This window comes from Melanotaenia boesemani, chromosome 12 (genome assembly GCF_017639745.1).
Source record: "Melanotaenia boesemani isolate fMelBoe1 chromosome 12, fMelBoe1.pri, whole genome shotgun sequence".
NCBI lineage: Eukaryota > Metazoa > Chordata > Actinopteri > Atheriniformes > Melanotaeniidae > Melanotaenia > Melanotaenia boesemani.
Genome location: NC_055693.1, coordinates 27,180,684 through 27,200,396, shown reverse-complemented (window position 1 = coordinate 27,200,396; position 19,713 = coordinate 27,180,684). Strand labels below are relative to the sequence as shown.

The 19,713-nt window shown below is 39.3% G+C and overlaps 1 protein-coding gene across 2 annotated transcripts in view; it reads right to left on the bottom strand.

The window, feature by feature from the left end:
* The window catches only part of ramp1 (receptor activity modifying protein 1), a 95,522-nt gene extending 88,044 nt beyond the window's left edge, over window positions 1-7,478 (bottom strand). For both annotated transcript variants that reach the window (XM_042002701.1, XM_042002703.1), the window contains exon 1: window positions 6,968-7,478. In XM_042002701.1, the coding sequence (XP_041858635.1) occupies window positions 6,968-7,025 (58 nt within the window). In that variant the 5' untranslated portion in view covers window positions 7,026-7,478. The remainder of the gene's footprint in view (window positions 1-6,967) is intronic.
* Window positions 7,479-19,713: the final 12,235 nt, after the last annotated feature.

The following is a 19,713-nucleotide window of genomic DNA, read 5'->3' as shown; positions in this document are numbered from 1 at the left end:
TTTCCTACAACTTCAATTTGTTTTAATAGGGACTGATGAACAACCAAATCATTACAGGTGATTGTTATGGCCTTTTTCAGCTTCAAGCATCTCTGCTTTTTGTAAGGTCCTGAAAGAGCAGACCAGGTCAGTAATGATAGTTTTATACTGTATATTTTTCAGGGAAGTCTCTACAGCAAACATCACCAGTCTCTTCTCCTGTCAGTGGTTGTTAATACAAAAGTTTACATATATTTTTAATTACTGTACACTAAATTGAAAATGCTTTTAATTTACTAAGTTTTTATAATAGCATCATTTAAATATGCATCCACTGCATGTAAATTTATTGGTAATGCTGGTATCAGATAATATGGAGATAACTTCAATGAATCAGCATAAGCAATCATTTCTGACAGAGGCCCCACTCTGTCGCATTTACTGACACCGTGGTTCTAATTGTTGGACTGATGGCAATCCTTTAACACACAGATTAGTAATGCAGACTCCATGCATGGACTGTACGTAAATCTTGATTCACTGGATTATGAACTGCTGTTTTCAAACCTCCAGTTCTGCATTCAGTCGTTGCCATTTTGGACTTTTTTGAAATAAAAATTTGGCCAAGAAGGTGACGCTAGAAAGAGCTAACTGAAGCTTTGGACAAAAGTACTTTAAGGAAAATATCTTGAAATAAAGCACATAAGAGAACTGAGCTAATGCCATTTTGGTGAATTGTGTCAAAAAGTATTGACTAAATAATTTAAAGACTAAGTGACATTTTTTGAAATGGAAGTCTATTGAAAGCAGAGATTTTGGGGTGTCTGTCTGAAGACTAAAAACAATATTATATTTCACAGCCTCTATGTATTAGCTTCCCATCTGATATGAGATGAATGCATCCAATTTTTTCCTAAATATTTATTACTTTAAAAGTAATGTTAGAGATTACAGTTCATTTTAGTGTGATCATATTTATAAAATGCCGTCTGTATAAGAAACCCAGCAGATAGCGTCATATGTTTACTATAATTCATTCCCTTAATGCAGCTAGATACTGTAGATTTACAGCAAAGCTGAATTTAAGCCACGTTTCAAACTGGGATCTAAACAATAAAAATCTACTTCAGTAGATGCACTTTAAAAAAAAAAACAGTAAAAAGAAAGACTTGTTATTTTACTGTTATGTGCAATCCAGTTTCAAATAAAACACTTTTTTTTTTGGCTGTGCTGTTTCTTGTTAAGTCAGGCGGTGTTTGCCTATCACCCCGACTTTGAAGGGGATAAGACCACATGCTACGAGCTTTCAGTTCACAAAGCCGCCTAATTCCAAAGGTAAACAAACTTTTTTTTTTTTTTTAACTAAATCATGTAACGCTTGTGAGCTTAAACGGTCATTCATACAGCTGGATTATGAAAGTATGCTTGATCCACCAGAACAAAATTAATATAAACAGGCTTCTTTTTTTTTTTTTTCGAAGGGGACCCAACAGAAACGGGCCCATGATCCAGTCTGAACCTCATACTGTAGTTGGCGCATACATTGTGCCAACCATTGACATGGCTTGCATTCAGTATGGTCATAACGTCAGATTTTCCAGATGTTTTCCTGTGAGTTCCTCCACTGTGTTTCCTTTTTGTCATTTCACCACCGTATACTAAGTTGCTCCTGTGAAATATGGAGAATGAATACAAATTGAACCCCAAGCTGTCACTTGAAAGATGATCACCTCAGAGAAAGAGGATTAAAGCAACTCTCTGAGGCAACCCCTTCATTTGGATTGAGAAAGAGTGATTGCTCCTTTCCTTCTCATTAAAACGGTATTCCCTGAACCAAAACGTTCCACAGGAAATTAAAATAATGAAAGGGACAAATGATGCTTCGATGACAGAGGGAATTTAATTTTTGTTTAGTTACATGTTCTGTTTATTAAAGTATGCTATCAATCTTGGTCAGACAGAGTAAAAAATATATAAATGATCAGAAAGGGGAGGCTGTTCTTTGCTATCTTTATGGGACTTTAAACTGCACTTGAGGCTAGAACAGAGTAGAAGAGAAATGAGGCAACCAGGTTGTGGTGATGACTCTTAACTGGTTGAATCCAGAACACCTACATTTTGCTTTCGTGACAGGAAACAGAGGGCAAAGAACAGAGGAAGCTTACCTGAATGCTTAGTTGAAGCATCACATAGAATGTGTGTGTGTTTGTACTACAGTTCAGTGTGCTGCTCTACAAGTTTGTGTTCATCAGGTTGGGGGAAGCAAGCCCGTTATTGTTGTTCACCACAATTCCACATATTTTATCTTGGGGTTAGCAGTCGGGGTTCGAGTTACAGTTCAGCGATGGGCAAAGCGTTCCTTGTGGTTAGCATCAAGGAAGCAGAGCCAAGCCAGGAGAATTTGTTCACAAGTCACAGAATCGCCATCTGAACAGCGATGCTCTTCATTAACATAATACAAGGTGAGGTTGATTTGTGCAGTGATGTACTTAGTTTGTGATTGGCATGATGAAGACTGTTGACTGCTTATCTAGGGGGAAATAAAAAGTATTAATCTGAACCTTTCAGTCTTTGACAGGAGCTTAATAAAATCAGATCAGCTTAAACGCCTCACTGATTCTTTAACCTTTAATAGAGTTGAGTTTATGCCAAATGCATGATCACAAAATAAACAGCAGCAGCGCTCCAGCGCAAGAAAAGCCGTTTGATCTTTTTCCTCAGTCCCAACTGTCTGATCTTCATTTTTTTTTGTATATCCCACTTTCCCGTCCTTGGCGGATGTATTATGGACATTTCTTTCGAAGGAATATTTTTCCTCTTGTTTCCTCTTGTAAGAAAAAAACTTCCTTCATGTGGTTTGGCTTTGTTTTGTTTTTTAAAGGTCCCATATTATACACTTTATTCCCAATCTGAGACCATTCATTAATATCTAAATGAAATATTTCCGCCATGGTATGGACAAATCGACCCTCAGTTTGAGTGCAGCGGCTTCTCTTCACCTCCCTCTTTTTAGCAGCTTCAGAAATGTGCCATTTATGGTGGGCGGAACCCTGGTGGAGCAGCTCAGCTGTTGGCTCCGCCCATCGCATCGCCCGTCATGAGGTGATTGACAGGTTAATATATTTTCAAGCTATCAGACTAATAAGGCCGAAACGATAAAATAACTGCCAGCTCTTACCTCTCCAGCTGTGTCACGGACAGTTGGTATTGAACCTGGCTTCAGCTTCAAACGGTTGGCGAAGCCTGCTTTCCATGCCCCCATGTTGTGGAAACAGTCCTCTTTGAAATGCTGGCCACAGACATGCAAAACCTTTGGAAGTTTTCCGGGTACATTTCCTCCAAAAATAAAATTAATCCACTCAGTCCTCGTGGGTTCAGTGGATGGAAGTAAAAAAACGTTTTCGTGTTCATTTATGCAGCCACAAACAGAACAGTGCTTCTGTCGCTTAGCCATGTCCGCTAACGAGGGTTGCCGAAGAGGGAAAAACACTGGGCGCTAGGTGATTTTTAGAGGGCGGGCTTTGAGAGCCGGTAGACGGGTCCATCGCTCTGTGGGGAGTGGTTATTGTCCCTTATGACGTCATAACGTACACGCTTTCAAACAAGCTCATTTCAGCGCTTACTTCCCTAGAGGTGGAGCAGGGGGGAGAGAGAGCGCCTGAAAGAGTTTCACACTTACGGGTCTCCTACACATGCGGGGGGACCAGTATGACTGTTCCAAAACCATTAAAAAGTGAATTTTGCATAATATGGGACCTTTAAAACATCTCTATATAAGCACAAACACTGGCTTCCTTAACTAGGCAAGTTTCTGTGATTTACACAAACACACTTATTATGAAATAAACTAATGTGGACTGTTTCAGCTGGTTTATAAATGGGCTGTATTACCTTGAGATGATTTAAAAAATCAAGTTGAATTGAAAAGATGCAGATGCATAGAAAAGCTTTGCAGAATGTCTGTTAATGTGGAAGGGGCCTCCAATTAGTAGTGCAACACAAGATCTCATCATGCCAGGCAGATCACAAATGTTTACCTTCCCTTTCATTTTAATGCTGTGCTTCTTGTTCTTCTGCAGCTTCGTGTCGGAAACTGTTCACTTATTCACCTCTCAACTCCCTCTTTTAAAAGCCAGCTCTTCACTTCGCCCTCAACTGTCGCTGTTTCATTAAAAATAAAAAATAAAACACTTCTGGTTTTGACCAGCCAGATGTCTCATGAATACGTTCTGACAGACCATAAAGTGGCTGTTCTGTGGTTGCTGGTGAAGTTCTAAGCAGGATAAAAAGTAAAAAGAAGGAAATATTAACCCTACCCTTTACTTGTTGCACCGGGATTTCTGTTACACTGATTGGCTGTCTGTATTTATCACCTTCTCTTTTCTTCCTGTAGTTCTGTGTTTGTGTCTCTGTGTGTGGGTGTGTTCATTTGTGTTTACCTGTGTTTGTGGTAATGGCCGCTTCCTCCTGATCTGAGGGAGTCGCTGTTTATAATGCCAGCATTCTGCAGCAACATTTTCTGGCTGGAATTAATTTGTAGCTCTTCACCTTCTTCCAAACCCTAATCACATCATCTTTTCCAAACATATAGTACAGTTAATGCAGAAATGGTCTCCATGGGAGCATAGCTGACAAGCAGCCATTTTTAAAAAGTAGCTCTAATTGAAGGAGAGATGAATCCTCACCACACATCTCATCAAACCATCAACCTTGCGCCATAACATCAGGGAAAGTTTTTTTTTTTTTTTTTTTAAGGAAAAGCTGAAATACAAAAAGTGATACTTAAGTATTCAACTCAGGTGTTTTTATTTCCCCTGATCATGTTTGAGATGGTTATACAGCTTGACTGGCATTCAGATGTGTTAAATAAATTTCATTGGACATGATTTGGAAAGGCACACACCTGTTTATATAAGGCTGCACAGCCCACACTGCACATCCAACAGCCACCTTAGAAGCCCTGCTAATACTAGGCTGACCCCGTTTAGCCTTCAGAACTGCCTTAATTCTACTTGACACAGACTCAACAAAGTGTTGGAAACATTCCTCGGAGATTTTGCTCTGTATTGACATGACAGCATCACACAGTTCCACCACATCCCAAAACTGCTCTACTGGACTGAGATCCAGTGACTATGGAGGCCATTGGAGTACAGTATTTGGAGATTAAGTCATTTTGGCCCAGACGACTGCTCTTCTCTGGATATTTCCTCTTTTTCAGACCATTTTCTGTAAACTCTGGAGATGGTTGTGTGTGACAATATCAGTAGTGATGCAATTTCTAATGATTATGGATCTTTTTATAGCACAGTTGAATTGTTTGGTGTAACGCCAGTTTCAACAGACATTAACTTTCCCACTCAGGGTCAGCTCCTTCTCTTCTCTGAAGGCCAGAAAACTGATTCTATTAAAATGGAAGGATGCAACCCTCCATTGCACAACCAACAGATAAAAGATATGATGCAGAACGGAAAACAGGAAAAAGAAATCTGATATATCACTAAAGGCTTCAGGAAGACGATTAAGAAGACCTGGAACCTGCTGATAAGCTGTGTGACGAATTTATCTGGACCTTAGTAGAGATTTCATGACTTTATTCAGGTCTGCTCTGTGTTAGTTAATATACTGTGATGCAAGAAAAGAAAAAAAGAGACCAGAGTTTCCCAACCTGAATTGTTCCTTTTTTAAATATATGAATGAAACGAAATGAATGCTTTTTAAATTTAAATAAGGTAAACATTACAAATGCAATAAATGCACATATACCATTTCTTATTAACTTATTTCCTTTCTCTCACATTGAGCACCTCCTTCATCATCTTCCCACTGCTGCTGTTTCTGATGATTTCAGGCATTCCCCACTCATTTAACCAGCCTCTACATCCCTACTAGAATTACAGATTTTATTAAAACCACACAAAAGAATAACAGCCAGTCCAACAGGAGAGCCTATAGAGGCGCCCACACCCACATGTCCAACTGATTTATATACAGTAATCACACAGAAAACTGCAGGATCTGGTTACCTAAATGTCAGATCATCATTGATCGTATGAAGCAATCAGATGTTTTCATCTTGCCTGAGTTGTAGGTACACTGAGAGAAATAAAGCCATAAGGTGAGTCTCACCATTCTGCCTCAACTGGTGTTGTTTTATTTATTTTTTTTATGTAAATAAGGCATTTCTGCTTGACTGTAAGGTTAGTGATGTAGTGGGTGGGTGTTTTTCTTTTGCCTTACTTTAATGTTTGTCAGGGATTTTTTTTAAGTGCTGTGCTCTGTAAGGTAATCATATAAACATAAATGTGCACATAAAAATCCAAACTTCTTCTTCTTCCCTTTGTCTGTTCTAAACTTTGATGCCACACTCAGAAATACGTCACTATGTGTATCCATATGTAAAATAAAGAGAAGTCATGTCCATCTGATTTTTGACTTATATGTTTAAAGTCTTTATATATAAATATATAAGAAACTAGCCTAAATGATGTTTACCCTGAACATTTCATCGCCTACCTAGCAGTACTGCTATACTCCAGTTTAAACAAAGATAATTGTGTTTACTAGGCAAACAGGGTGCTGGATACCTCATGTAACCATTTAATAAATTTTATATGATCTTATAATAAAGGTGTTGGGCATACTGAATTGAATAAACAGGGTTAAGTATTTTGTGGGTTACCTAGAACACAGTTATTAAATGCAGCTTGATTAGATATAAGTCACTAACTGCAATAAACTTCTCACTCCTCTTTACTGCTGTTGAAAATTACTCATGTTAAAATAAATGCTCGTCTCTGTCCCTCAACGCCCAGAACAGTGACTAATATCTTATTATTGTTGTCTATCAAGCTCTAAATCCATTTGTTTTACTCTCATTTCCATCGGTTAAGTCAAATGTTTTCATTTGTCCCGTGGTATTTTTCCACACAAGAACATCTAATACATTTTTGCGCACGTAACAGCGGCTGGAGAGTGTGAGACTCACCTATGATGAACCACAGGAGCGTGTGTTTCTGCAGAGCCGAGCCGGTGTGTGAAACCATCCTGTCGCTCCCAAAACGATCCGGTAACTGAAGTTTTGAGGTGGAAGAGAAGATATCCGAGCACAGCTCAAAGATGAACTGCAAACATCATTAAGTGACTGCTAGTTGATAAATCCATGAAACGTGGTTAATCAGCCGCGACACGAGCCATCCGCCGCAGTATCACCTTGCGCAAACTGCTCGGGGGAGAGCCGAGACTCGTTCCTTGTTCCCGCTGTGAGTCAACTCCCCCGAGGCTTCCTGTCACCGATCGTGTGTCATCCCAACGTGAAACATTAAGTCGTGAAGTTGGAGCTGCTCTTTTTTCTTTCTTTTTTCCTTCCAGCGAGTCCCGTACAGAGGTTTAGAGGTTTAGAGGTTTAGGAAGCGCAGGTGTGTGGAAAGTATGCGGTGTATGAAAGTGTGCTGTGCGCAACGGGACGCGCCAGCTTGGGACCTGCGGAGCGGGGAAAGAGAGGAGGGGGGGTGTTAGGGACAGGCTGGACAAGATGTGTGTGTGTGTGTTTGTGTGTGTGTTGGTGTGTGTGTGTGTGTGTGTGTGTGTGTGTGTGTGTGTGTGTGTGTGTGTGTGTGTGTGTGTGTGTGCGGGCGTGTGTGTGTGTTTTGGCAAGGGGGTTGCACTGAGCTGCTGCTAATACTTTTCCACTACTTTGTAGATACATGAAGACGCACGAATCAGAATTGTATATATATATATAAATATACACACACACACACACATATATTTATATATATATATATATATATATATAAATACAAAATAAATATATTCTAAGACTTAATATCTATCTATCTATCTATCTATGGTAGTTATGGTAGGTGCAGTGCAGCTAGTCAGGTTTACAGTTTTTGCTTCAGGATTAAATTCTCTGAAAAACGGTCCAACATCGCCATCTAGTGTTCATATGGCGCAACGCCCTTTCATTTAATTAATTATTTCCATTGTAAAATAAATTAAACTAAAACTTTTTAACTTGAAGAACCATGATTTCATGTATATCCAGAAGGTGTAGGGGTGATTTTGCAGATAAATGATTAAATAAATAAACAAAAAGACTTTTTATTGTAATTGCTGCACTCTTTCTTACTATGGTAAATTAGCGCTTGAATCCACCACTGGAAATGTTTCAAACTCTCTTATAATTATCAAGACAATTACTCTTCAGTTAGTATTTAAAGTTTTGTTGTTTCTGCACATAAACAGACAAACAAATGCACACTTTCTTTTATCCTAGTGGATTAATGTCTTTAATGTGTCACTGGATTCTCTTCAAACTGGTTTCTAGGCCTATTAGAAATTACAAAAATAAATTCCTCTATTAAAGGTCACATTATGAGGCCCTGTGGAAATTAATATAGTGTGTCACACAAGGCTGTATTGAACAACCTTTTTTTCTTTATAAGCCGCCAGATAAATGCAGGAAAATGTTCAGTTGTAGGAACAATTCAAACTTTAAAGACAGTATTTGGTCTTTGCAGCTTTATCCTTCACCACTGCCTGAACCCTCTTAGACAAGCTGTCTTCAACTTTCTTCAAGTAGTCTTAAAAAAAGTGTTCCAGTGTTCAATTTTCTGTTGAGATGATCCAGCACAACTTCAGTAATGTTGAACTCTGTCCTGTGAGGAGGATTCATGCCTCCATCAGACCCGTTGCCACTCTTGTGTCATTTGGCCTACCTCAGTCTTTCCTCAGTTTCCTTTCTTCAAGAATGGCTTTTTGTCAGCCGCCCTTCCATGGAGACCATTTCTGATGAGGCTTCAGTGAACGATAGATGGTTCAGTTATAGGGTTAGATGCATCTCTCAGGACCTTTCAAATCATTCTTGGAACAGAACAATTCATTCACATACTGTTTAGTGGCTACAGATGTTGTCTTTAAGGCTGCAGATTTTGTTTGTCCTCTGCTTGTCCAGTTTTCTCAACTTTCTAAGGCCACATTGCATACTGTACAGTTATGGGATAATTGTAGCTCATTATTACTTTAAAAGACAAGAAGGTCTAGCTCCTGAGATGCAAGATATAAATAAATGGCACGTGGATCAACACTTTTGAATACTTCTGTATCATTGCAGTGCATAAAACTACTCATGTTTGCAGCCGCACTGCCTGTGTCGAGTTCTTTTGTTTTCCACTGGTAATTTCTTAAGGTTCAGTTTGCCAATTGTTCTACTTGATTCTTTATTTAACTGCAAAATAACTAATTTAATGCACTGAAAGATCACCCAGAAAAGCACAGCTTTTAATGTGCACAATGTAAACTTTACCACATTTTGTTTTTCCAGTTTAAGCATATTTTTCGCCCTTTAAAATAGTGTTTCTCCCCTAATGAAGGGGAAACTGACTTTGCTGTGCCTTTTGAAGCATATAAAAGCTGCATCTCTGTGACCAGCTTACTTTGAGCTCAGTCAAAATGAATTTTCATTTGAATAAAAAAGTCTAAAGATGACTCATCTGCAAAGGCTTTAATGTTTTTCTCACCTTTGTGTGGCTTCATGTGATGTCATGATTTTTGTTTTCAAAAGCATAAAAAGCTTAGAAACAATAAAAGCAGACTGAATAGGCACAAAACTCAGCGTGTCAAATCATTTCCCTCTGACAGAGAGATGAGATATTCTCCCACTCCAGGCCTCACAGAAGTTCAGTCAGGAAAAGGGCTGTACACAGAGTCAACAACACTTCATACTCAAAGACCTTACAAAGGAAGCTAAATTAATCTTGGCAATGTGAAAGATTCTATTCTGCTGGACTAGAGGGAAAGGAACAGGAGAGTGGGCGGATTAAAGCAAATCTTTGCGTTGAACATCCCTGTATTTGATACAGTTCACTCTAAATTCCCCCGACAACATTGCCTCTGGCTCGGTTACCGCCATCAAACACTTGACTGTTTATTAAATGTAGACAAAGGGTCAAGTGTTGTGAAGGGATAGACAGCTGAAGAACCTCCTATAACATACATGAGCTCCTCTTTTTGATCTCTTTACTCTCCACATATAAAACTGAAACTCGTGGTCGCCTGCTCCTCTCCTTCGGTGCCGACCATCTTGAGCATTCACAGGATTGGAGATTAAATCCAAATGAATATTCAAAGGAATCTAATGTTTTGTGTTGGCTTGGATAATTTTCATAAACTGGGATTATATAAATGCAGTTGTAAAACACCAGAGTGAAACACACTGGGAGGGAATAAGATTTTAACTGGATTAAACTGGATTTTGAATGGATTAAATTAGTTTCACTTGGAAAATATGTTAGATTGAATAGAATTATTTTAAAGTGAAATAGAGTATAAGAAATTAGATCAAACTGGAATATAACTCTGCTGAAACAAATTAAAAATTTAGAAATGAACTGAAATTGATTTAATTGGATTCTAAAAGGCACAATTAGTTTAATTTGGAAAGTATGCTGAAGTGAATAGGATTATAATGAATTGGACTGAATTGAACTATGGTTGTACTGAACTGGATTAAATTGAGTAATAATAGTTTGAAATGGATCGAACTGGATTAAATGAACTGAATTTGTTTGAATTAGAAAATATGTTGGATTGAATAGAATTATAATGAACTGGACTGGTATAACAACTGATAACGTTGGAACATAACTACATTGAACCGGATGGTATTTAAAGTTTAAAAGTGAACTGAAATTGTTTTAGTTAAAATTTAAATAGACAGAGTTAGTTTGTATTGAATAGGATTAAAATAAAATGGATTGAATTGGATTGTAGTTGTACTGAACTGGATTTCATTGAGTAACAATGGATTGAACTGGATTTTGAATAGATTGAATTTGGCTTGAATAATTTGTTGGATTGAATAAGATTTTAATAAATTGGATTGGATTATAATGAACTGAATTAAATTGGGATTTTAATAGATTTTATTTATTTGACTTGGATGACATGTTTTATTGAACAGGATCATAATAAATCAGACTGAATTCAAATGAAATTGACTGAACTGAATTAAAAGCAATTGGACTGAAACTGATTATAATAAACTTAGATTGAACTGGACTGTTTGTAAAAAGACTTGTACTGAACTTGTTTACTTCCTGTGCCTCTAGATGACTTTTGATGTTAATTGAGGCTATAGATAAACTGCATTTAATTTTATTTATGTAGCCCTTTTAGTCCTTTTACAAACTGTTCCATAAGAACAGCAATGCAACGTTAAATGCCCTCACAACTAGCTGTACAAACAACTCACACCAGAACTCTCAGCTTCATACACACCACCTCTTTTTTTAATTCTTACTCCCTACAAGTGTGAAACATCAAAATCCCACCATGTCTATTTACTTGTCCCATACAAAGCAAAAATTAGACTGTCCTTTAAACTAGTTTGACATTTAAATGTTGAAAATAAGCAAGTTAAGCCCGTAAAGCTCACCCTGCACTTGAGTAAACGATATTACCTGAAAAAAAGAAGACACAAAAAGATATTTGAAGTCTCATTCAGCCTTAATATGCCAGGCAACAAAAATAACAAATACAACAAATAGCCTGCAGCATTTAAAGGCATTGCTTGTCTGTCTGACTGTCTCCAAGGAAACCAAGTGTAAACGTACGGCAAGAAGCATGCAGGACCAAAAGAAAAGAAAGGAAACACTCAACTGTGTAGTCTTTAGAAAAGGATCAAAGGTTTGCTTGTGCCCACAGAAGTTTCAACAAGATCTATTGGCTGGAGCGTCTTGAAATAAATAAAAGAGTAAGTAAAAAAATGATTTTCTATTGCAAATTATGTCTTTTTTTGCATTTGTTTTAAAGCTTCTGACAATCACCAGTGAAGAGTAACAACTGTTACTATTTAATAACCAAAGAGCTCTTTTTACATGCTGGTCTAATCATATGTTTAATTCTTTTTACATGTCCATTTGTAGCCATTTGAACAGTTGCTTTGTCAGTTTATGTTTATGTTTATGCATGAGACAATATTTTTATCATGGCCTCTGTGTAGTCCCTTTAGGGACCAGAGGGTCATTAGCGAGTTACATCACTGGGCTAACATCACAGCATTAATCACACAAACATACAGACTGCCAAACACAGAGCTAACCAAACTAACCTGCAGGAAAATACAGCAAAGGGTGTGGGGAAATGACCCTTTCTTTCTTTGTCTTCAAGATCAGATGTTGCTTCTTTCTTTGGCCTCTGCTCACACAGGTGTGACTGGGACCCAGAGATGAGTAAGAAGAGAGAGAATGGGGATGATGATGATGATGAGAGACAGAAAAGAGAGCATGAGGAAAAAAAGATTGAAGTGGTTTTTGTAATGAGCCCTGGACTTCAGGTGGAGAGCCAGGAGGAGCTGGAGGCCTTCGACACTGAAGATGAAGAGGGACGAGGATGCACTGCCCTTATCATTGCCTGTCGTTACAACATGTCTGAGGTTAGTTAGGTATGTGTGTGTGTGTGTGTGTGTGTGCACTTTAAGAAGTAGAATCGGGCATGAGGTTGTGTATTGTTTCCCTGGTTAAGCATTAGTATCCTAGCTATTAGAGATCAGCACACTGTTCACTAACTGCTGGCACGACAAAACAATCCAGTCATGTGACATGGGTGTTTTCCCCTTCAGTTACAATAAGGTGTGTTATGTGCATGTGAAAACCACTGAGCTCATTTAGCACCTCCCTCTGCATCCTCCTTGGGGAGCCATGTTCAAAATAAGCCCATGACTTCTTAAAAACACAGAAGAGAGACTTCTCTTGTGAATAGAAATAAATAGTTGAAGTCCTAAACCCAACATGTTTTGAAAAAAAGATGGCCTTATGAGGTAGAAGTGTTCAGTTCTTTTGCTTTTTAAAAGGTGGTGAAGGAGCTTCTGAGGACTGAAGCTGATCTTACGTTGTGTAACCACAACCAGCAGACAGCTCTCCACATAAGCCCACCTGGGCTCCAGGAAAAACTGGTGGGGTGGATGTCAAGACCTCATCTGCACCCTCAAGCACAGTTGCTGCAGGCTGCCTGGCAGGGAGACTTACACTCCTTACAGTACCTGTTGGTAAGCCTGCCTCACACACACCCCCACTAACAGTCCGACTATTTGAGGATTTCCCCAATCACAAGACACAGCAGCAGCAACAACAATGCTCTCCTGTAACTGCTGCTTATAATGAAGGTGTGTTGTCCAACTTTGAACAGATCCATAAATGATTATCTGTTGCTCTGATTCATCCAAATAAACATACCAGGAGAATCTGAATTCTTAGCAAAGAAAAGAAAAAAAGGGAGAAAACTAGATTTGGAACATTTAGATGTGGAAAATGCTCACCTGATTTAAAATGCTCTTAAGCCAACACACATGCTATTATTAAGGTTTCCCTGTAGGGTGTGTGTCTAGAAATATGATCTTTAGTCCCCAGGTACCTTTGATAGCCTTAAACAAGTCAACAACAGCTGTTAACAGTTTATATAATGTGTTTTATTCTGCTAACTGAATGTATTTCTGGAGCATATGATTTTATTAGGAGGTAAAATATGGTGATGACCCACATTAATTTGATTTGGAGTATTTCAAGCCAGTTAATTCACTGGAGCTGTGTTCTTACCAGTAGAATCTTAACTCCAGTCTTACCTTCATCACAATTCGCTGCACATGCTCACTCCCCTGTGTTTCTCCAACAGGAGTGTTAATTATGTTTGTGTATTGTGTGTGTTTCTGTGTGTTAGACGAAGATGGAGGGAGTAGATGTAAATGTTCCAAACAGTGATGGTGTGATGGCTGTTATGCTCGCTATCAGAGACATTGACCTGTTTGAGGGCATAGCAATGCGGTTGCCGTGGGAACACAGACCTGTAGAGGTGATAAAGGAGCTACTGGGACATTCAGCGTAAGGATGTTAATATTTTTGTAACACAGAAGGTGTAAGAAAGATGAGAGATTCTTTGGATGTAAAGGAAATACACTTTATAATGTGTGAACTTCTCCTGGGCCAAAAGATATAATCCCAACGCTTGTTCTATCTGCTTTTTCATTTGTCAATCAGCGAACTGCGGACTCGAGATCACAGTGGCTGTTTCGCTCTGCACTATGCAGCGAATGTTGACAGCTCCATGAGGGAAGACTCCAATCAGATTTTGAGTCAGACTCTGAGTCGCATAGGTACAAACACACACATACACACAAATCTTTTTCTTCTTTCTCTATAACAGTGTTTCCCAATCCAGGTCCTCGGGAACCCCTGCCCTGCACATCTTAGACGTACTCCTACTCCAACACACCTGATTCAAATTATTGAACTTCCTCATCAAGTTCTTTGTAGCCTGTTAATGAGCCATTCATTTAATTCAGGTGTTAAAATAGGGTTACATCTAAAACATGCAGGGCAGGGGGTCCCAAGGACATGGATTGGGAAACACTGCTCTATGAGATCCCATCATTAACATACTGCTTTCTTTGACCCCCCCCCCACCTTAAACTCAAAGTAGCACTATGCAACTTTCTGACCTTAGAAATATGCATTTCCAAATCGCTTTGGCGACACAGTGAGATTTATTTATTATGTACATCCCTGGAGCCATGGCAGCCCAGCAGCTTCCCAAGGCTGAGACAGTTTGCAACGTTGGGTTCAAGCTTGAAACCACACGTTGAATTTTGTTTTATGCCGAGTTTCTCATTTGCATGTGTCAAACAGCAGCAGCATGCTTCTTTTATTATCACAACTGAATGCCTGACCCTTCCTCTAAACCCGACCACAACAAATTCTGACCTCTAAACCTAAAACCAAGACTTTACACTCAAAAGCCATTTTGGACTCATGACAACTGGAGTTTGGTCCCTATCTAGTTTTAGTCCCCAAAATGAGGTAAAGACTAACAAACATCACATGTTCTAGTTTTTTAATCTTAATGTTTTATGTCAATGACATAACATCCTTAACCTTAATATTAGAAATAATAAGCTTTTACCTAATTATAATTTGTACCATTAGATAAAGGATTGACTATTCAGGAATTAAATTAAATTAAATTTATGGGATTCTCCATTTTGGTTAACTTAAAGCTATGAGACACCATTAATATAATGGGCTTCCAGGTTTTAGAACCCACAAATGCACAAAAATTAGACCACAAACCCTTTAAGCCCATGGGAATGTGAAGCTGTGGTCATGTTTTGAGGAAGAAGTGTACCCAAATGCAGGATGAAAAGGCAGGAGGCAGAGATGTAGAAATGAAGTTTTATTAAAGATCTTACTGAAGACAAACAGCTTGCAAACACAACAGGAAAACACAACAAATGATCTAACAATGGACAACTGAAACCAAGGGGTATAAATACTGAGGAACTAATAGGAAACATGTGAAGTAAATGAAGTAAAATCACATCAGGTGAACTAATGAACACAAAATAAAACAGAAAGCAACACACAAGGGGAAAGAAATGCAAAACAGGAAAGATGAGTCTATAAATATGAACTCAACCCAACACTGCTGGAACTTAACCCCTAAAATCCAAATGTAGTTTCAGCTCATTATCAGTATTATTTTCAGAAGAAGCCATCAGCTGTTTCTGCAGTAAAAATCCTGTATCTTCGAAGTTCAGCCTCCTCAACTTCACCTGTTTCCGAAACACAGGATGAGATGTAAGCCATCCTTTAAGTGTGAGCACATAATGGAGAATGTACTTGACTATGTTGACACAATTCTAGTTCTTGATGGGCACTCTCATGTGGAAGGTGATTTAGGGTACATATCTTCAGTAGTAAACCCCAGCTGTCATTAGGTATTTTGACTATTACAACTATACATCCTCAGCTGAAGAAGGCTCTATTGGGGTGATCAAGTCCCATCAGTGTGTCCCCAAATCACCCTCTCAACCAGGACCCCGGTAGGAGTCTTGCTTTTTAATCCAGAGCCATTGACTACCTCTTTCAGCTGCCTCTGACATTGCTTTGATGGTTTGATGCAGTCTCTGGTCTGTAATTTCCAGTGCTCTCAGTAGCCTGATGATGGAAGCTGCGAACCCTCAGGGCAGACTTTAGTGTACCAGCCACGCTGTTGTGCTTCGGCAGGCTGCTTAGCTGCTTTTGCTCATAAGCTTCGTCCACTAAGTCCTCCCAGATTACAGTGAGTTTGACAATAAACACCGTCTTCAGCAAAGGAGACCAGAGTACAATCTCAGGTCTGAGGGTAGTGGTTGCAATCTCAGGGGGGAAAGTAAGTTGCCGGCCTATATCCACAAGCATTTTCCAGTCTCTGGCTATTCGAAGCTGATCATGCTTCAGAGCTGTGGAGCAGCATCTGCTTTTACCCCTTCATGGACAAATGTAACCTGCAAGAGCTTAACTGCTGCTGGTGGCAATGAATTGGTGTTGGCTCGTTTATTCTCCTGGTTGGCAGCAAGGCTCTTCAGGACTTAAATATGATGCCACGCTAACTTTACACCCTGTTAATATGTGTTTGGGAGAAGCTCGTCTGGAGCAGAGGGCACATCCTGGATCTTCACCATACCACTAATAAAGATTGCTGTGTGTTGGAAGGACATCATATGTGGCTCTGATGCAGAAGCTGATTCGCTTTGCCTCTATACCCCATAGATCCTTCCAGGTGATCCTCGTCTTCTCCACACTGTCCCATTGCGTCCACTGTCCCTATTTGCTGACTTCGTTACTCCTTCCTGGCAGTGTATCTCATTTTCTACCGTTTTCCTCCGTTCTTGTGCCTTTGCATTGCTCCAGGTTGGCTGCCTAGGTGTTAAGCCAAGGCCTTTTTTGCCTTGCTGGGCATGTCCCACTATGTCTACATGCTTGAGAGCCATAATTGCCTCTTCCACTGCACTGGCTGGTCTCCATTAGTGGCCTGTACGTTGCTACTGACTGCTACATTTTCAGATTTGTTCAGTGTCATTTGTTGCCAAACTTTGGCACACTTGAACTCCTCTAAGACTCTTGAAAGGCAAAGGGTGCAGTCTCTATAAAGGGCTATGGTATTGAGGCAACGTGGAACTCCAAGCCCTCTTTCGATATATCCAGTCATTCCTCGGTCCAGACTTTCCACCGTTGAGGTTGGGACCTCAAGGATAGTCAGGGGCCACAGTATTCACGGCACAAGGCCAAACTGTAAGCACCAGGCCTTCAATCGTCTAGGCAATTGAGTGTTTGAAATGTCTGGAAGCCTGTCACTGGTCACCTTTCGCAGCTGTTGCACCTGGTCCTTGTCTTTCAGGCTTGCATCATACCATCTTCCAAGGCTTTTAACAGGCTGCTCAGATACTGTTGCAATAGGATTGCCTCCAACGAAGAATCTACAGTTAGAGAGCACCCCTTTGGTGATAGAAATGCTTTGTGACTTTGATGGATTTATCTTAACATGAGTCCAGCTGATGTTTTCCTCCAGTTTTCTCAGCAGCTCAGATGATGACTTCCATTGCCTTTAAAACAGCGAAGAATGAGATGGTGCATCCTGCCATGATACCAATCTCCAGAACTTACCAGGAGGTGATAAAGTCAGGAGTGGTAAAGCAGAACTGCAGGTCTTGGAAATAGGACTTTATAGGACTTAATCTGAATGCAGCCAACAAGAGTTCATGTTCATGATCCATAGGTGTTAACGAGGTCCATGAAGACTAGGTGGACATCCTTTTTCCTCAACTTTGCTGGTTAAATTTGGTGCCAAATCACGCTAGAATGCTCCAGGCAACCAGCGAACCCTGTGATTCCTGCCATCTGTACAGATGGGCCACTGTACTTATTTCTTTTGAGGTATTCTAAGAGAAGTCAGCAATGAGTCAGTGGGCACTAAAAACAAAGCTTTTAAAAAAAAAAAAACAAAGTAAGTTATTACTAATAATGCTTAATGATTAATAATAGGAAATAATATGAAACTGTTAAAATGATATAATTTACCACCCAAATATGGCTACATGGATTACTCATTCAAAAAGAGATTTTATTAGATGAAAAGGGTGTTGTTGTTAAGTCTATAACACCATTTCCCGTCACCATGATGCTTTCTGGTTTCACTGTTTTCCACAGAAAAAACACACCAAATGAAACCTGGAAATACCTGGATTAGTAAGAAACAAGTGCTCACCCTTTCATTGTCTAAAATTAAGAAACTGGTAACAACAAACAGGTTCACTCACTTCTGCCAGTTCTTGGCTTTACTTTGGTTACTGATTAGTTGATCAGTTACTTATTAAATCTAATGTTTTAATGCAATGCTTACTTGCAGCAAACAAGGATTACAAGAAAACTTATATATAGCCTGCTCATAACACACACACACACACTCACACACACACACACATTGCATTCCACTCATAATCCTGGTTTTTAGCCTAAAACCTCTGCTGTTGCACTCAAAGCCTACATCGGCTTGGTTGTGAATGTGTGTGGGACCACTCCACTAAGAACATTCATGAGTTTGTGGGTCAGCGTCTGTGTCAAGAATGGCAATACAGAAACACAATGACACAGAGAGGAGGGACAACTTTTTACTTCTAACCCTCCACCAAGTGTAAACAGCACATGGTGCTGGCTGAAGACCAAATGTGGGTTTGGAGTTTTCTTCAGGCAGGAAATGCTAATGTATTACCATGACAGAAAACCAGACAGGATTCATTTGATTAACCAAATTTCCTTTTTTCTTTTTTTTTCCAATTTTGTGCAGATGCTGACTGCATGTCACTCTTTACTTTTGGCAAACACTCATACCAGGATCTGGATTCTGAAGTTGCAGATTCAGACATAGAACAGGACGTTGAGTGTCTTTATCCTGATTGGCCGACAGCAGTGTTGTACACACACACACCAACTCGTTATAACACTGGGGTAAGTTGGTTAAAGTTACTTCCGTCTAGAACTATCAAAGCTTTTGTCATTTGTTATCACAGCTAATGTGATAATCACAACAAATCCTCTGTTCACAGCATTAAATCTACAGTGTGATCAGTGTCGTTGGTGTGACAGGGTTGTGTAACCTGTGCATGCATGTGTGTGTCTGTGTATGGGTGGAAGCTTGTGTATGATGTCCACTAATGTCTTCAGTGTATATGTATGTGTGAGGGATGGTGTGTGTGTGGAAGTGGGGTATTGTGTGTATATAACACTCTGCTGCTATATCACTGTGGGTTTCCTTAAATAAAGGATCCACAAACCAGCAGCTGGTTAGCTGAGAGACAGAGCAGATGGTTAACAGGGAAAAGCTTCAGTGTATATCGACTCTAATGAGTGTGCACTGTATTTACAGAAATAATTGTGAAGAGTTCTCTTTAGGTGACAATATCAAACTCTGAAGGCACCCATGAAAAGCAACAATTCCTTCTGGTTTTTATAATTTCCCTTCTAGGGTTAAAAAAGCATTTTTCCATTTCATTTAATTATTCTGCATTAAGCTTTGAGGAATTATTCATACTGTAAAAACACTAGGAATTCAAATATGTATGACTAAATAAGAGCATTAGTTATTCTAGTTGCATCATTTACTTTAGGCAGTGTGGTGAGTGACCAAATTTGTGGTCTTTTCAGAAAGATTTACAACCTGCAGGGTGCCTGACAATATCTGACCATCAGAAGGACCTGAGCAAAGGTAAGGCTAAAGGTAGCAATGACCTTGTGTGCTTTACAGTTTTAAAGAAATTGATCATTTTGCTGAAACTGAAGAGGCTTTGTTTACTCACTCAGATTACTCCATGAGGACAAGTTTAAAGCATGAATGTTTAATGCAGATTGTAGATGCCAACCA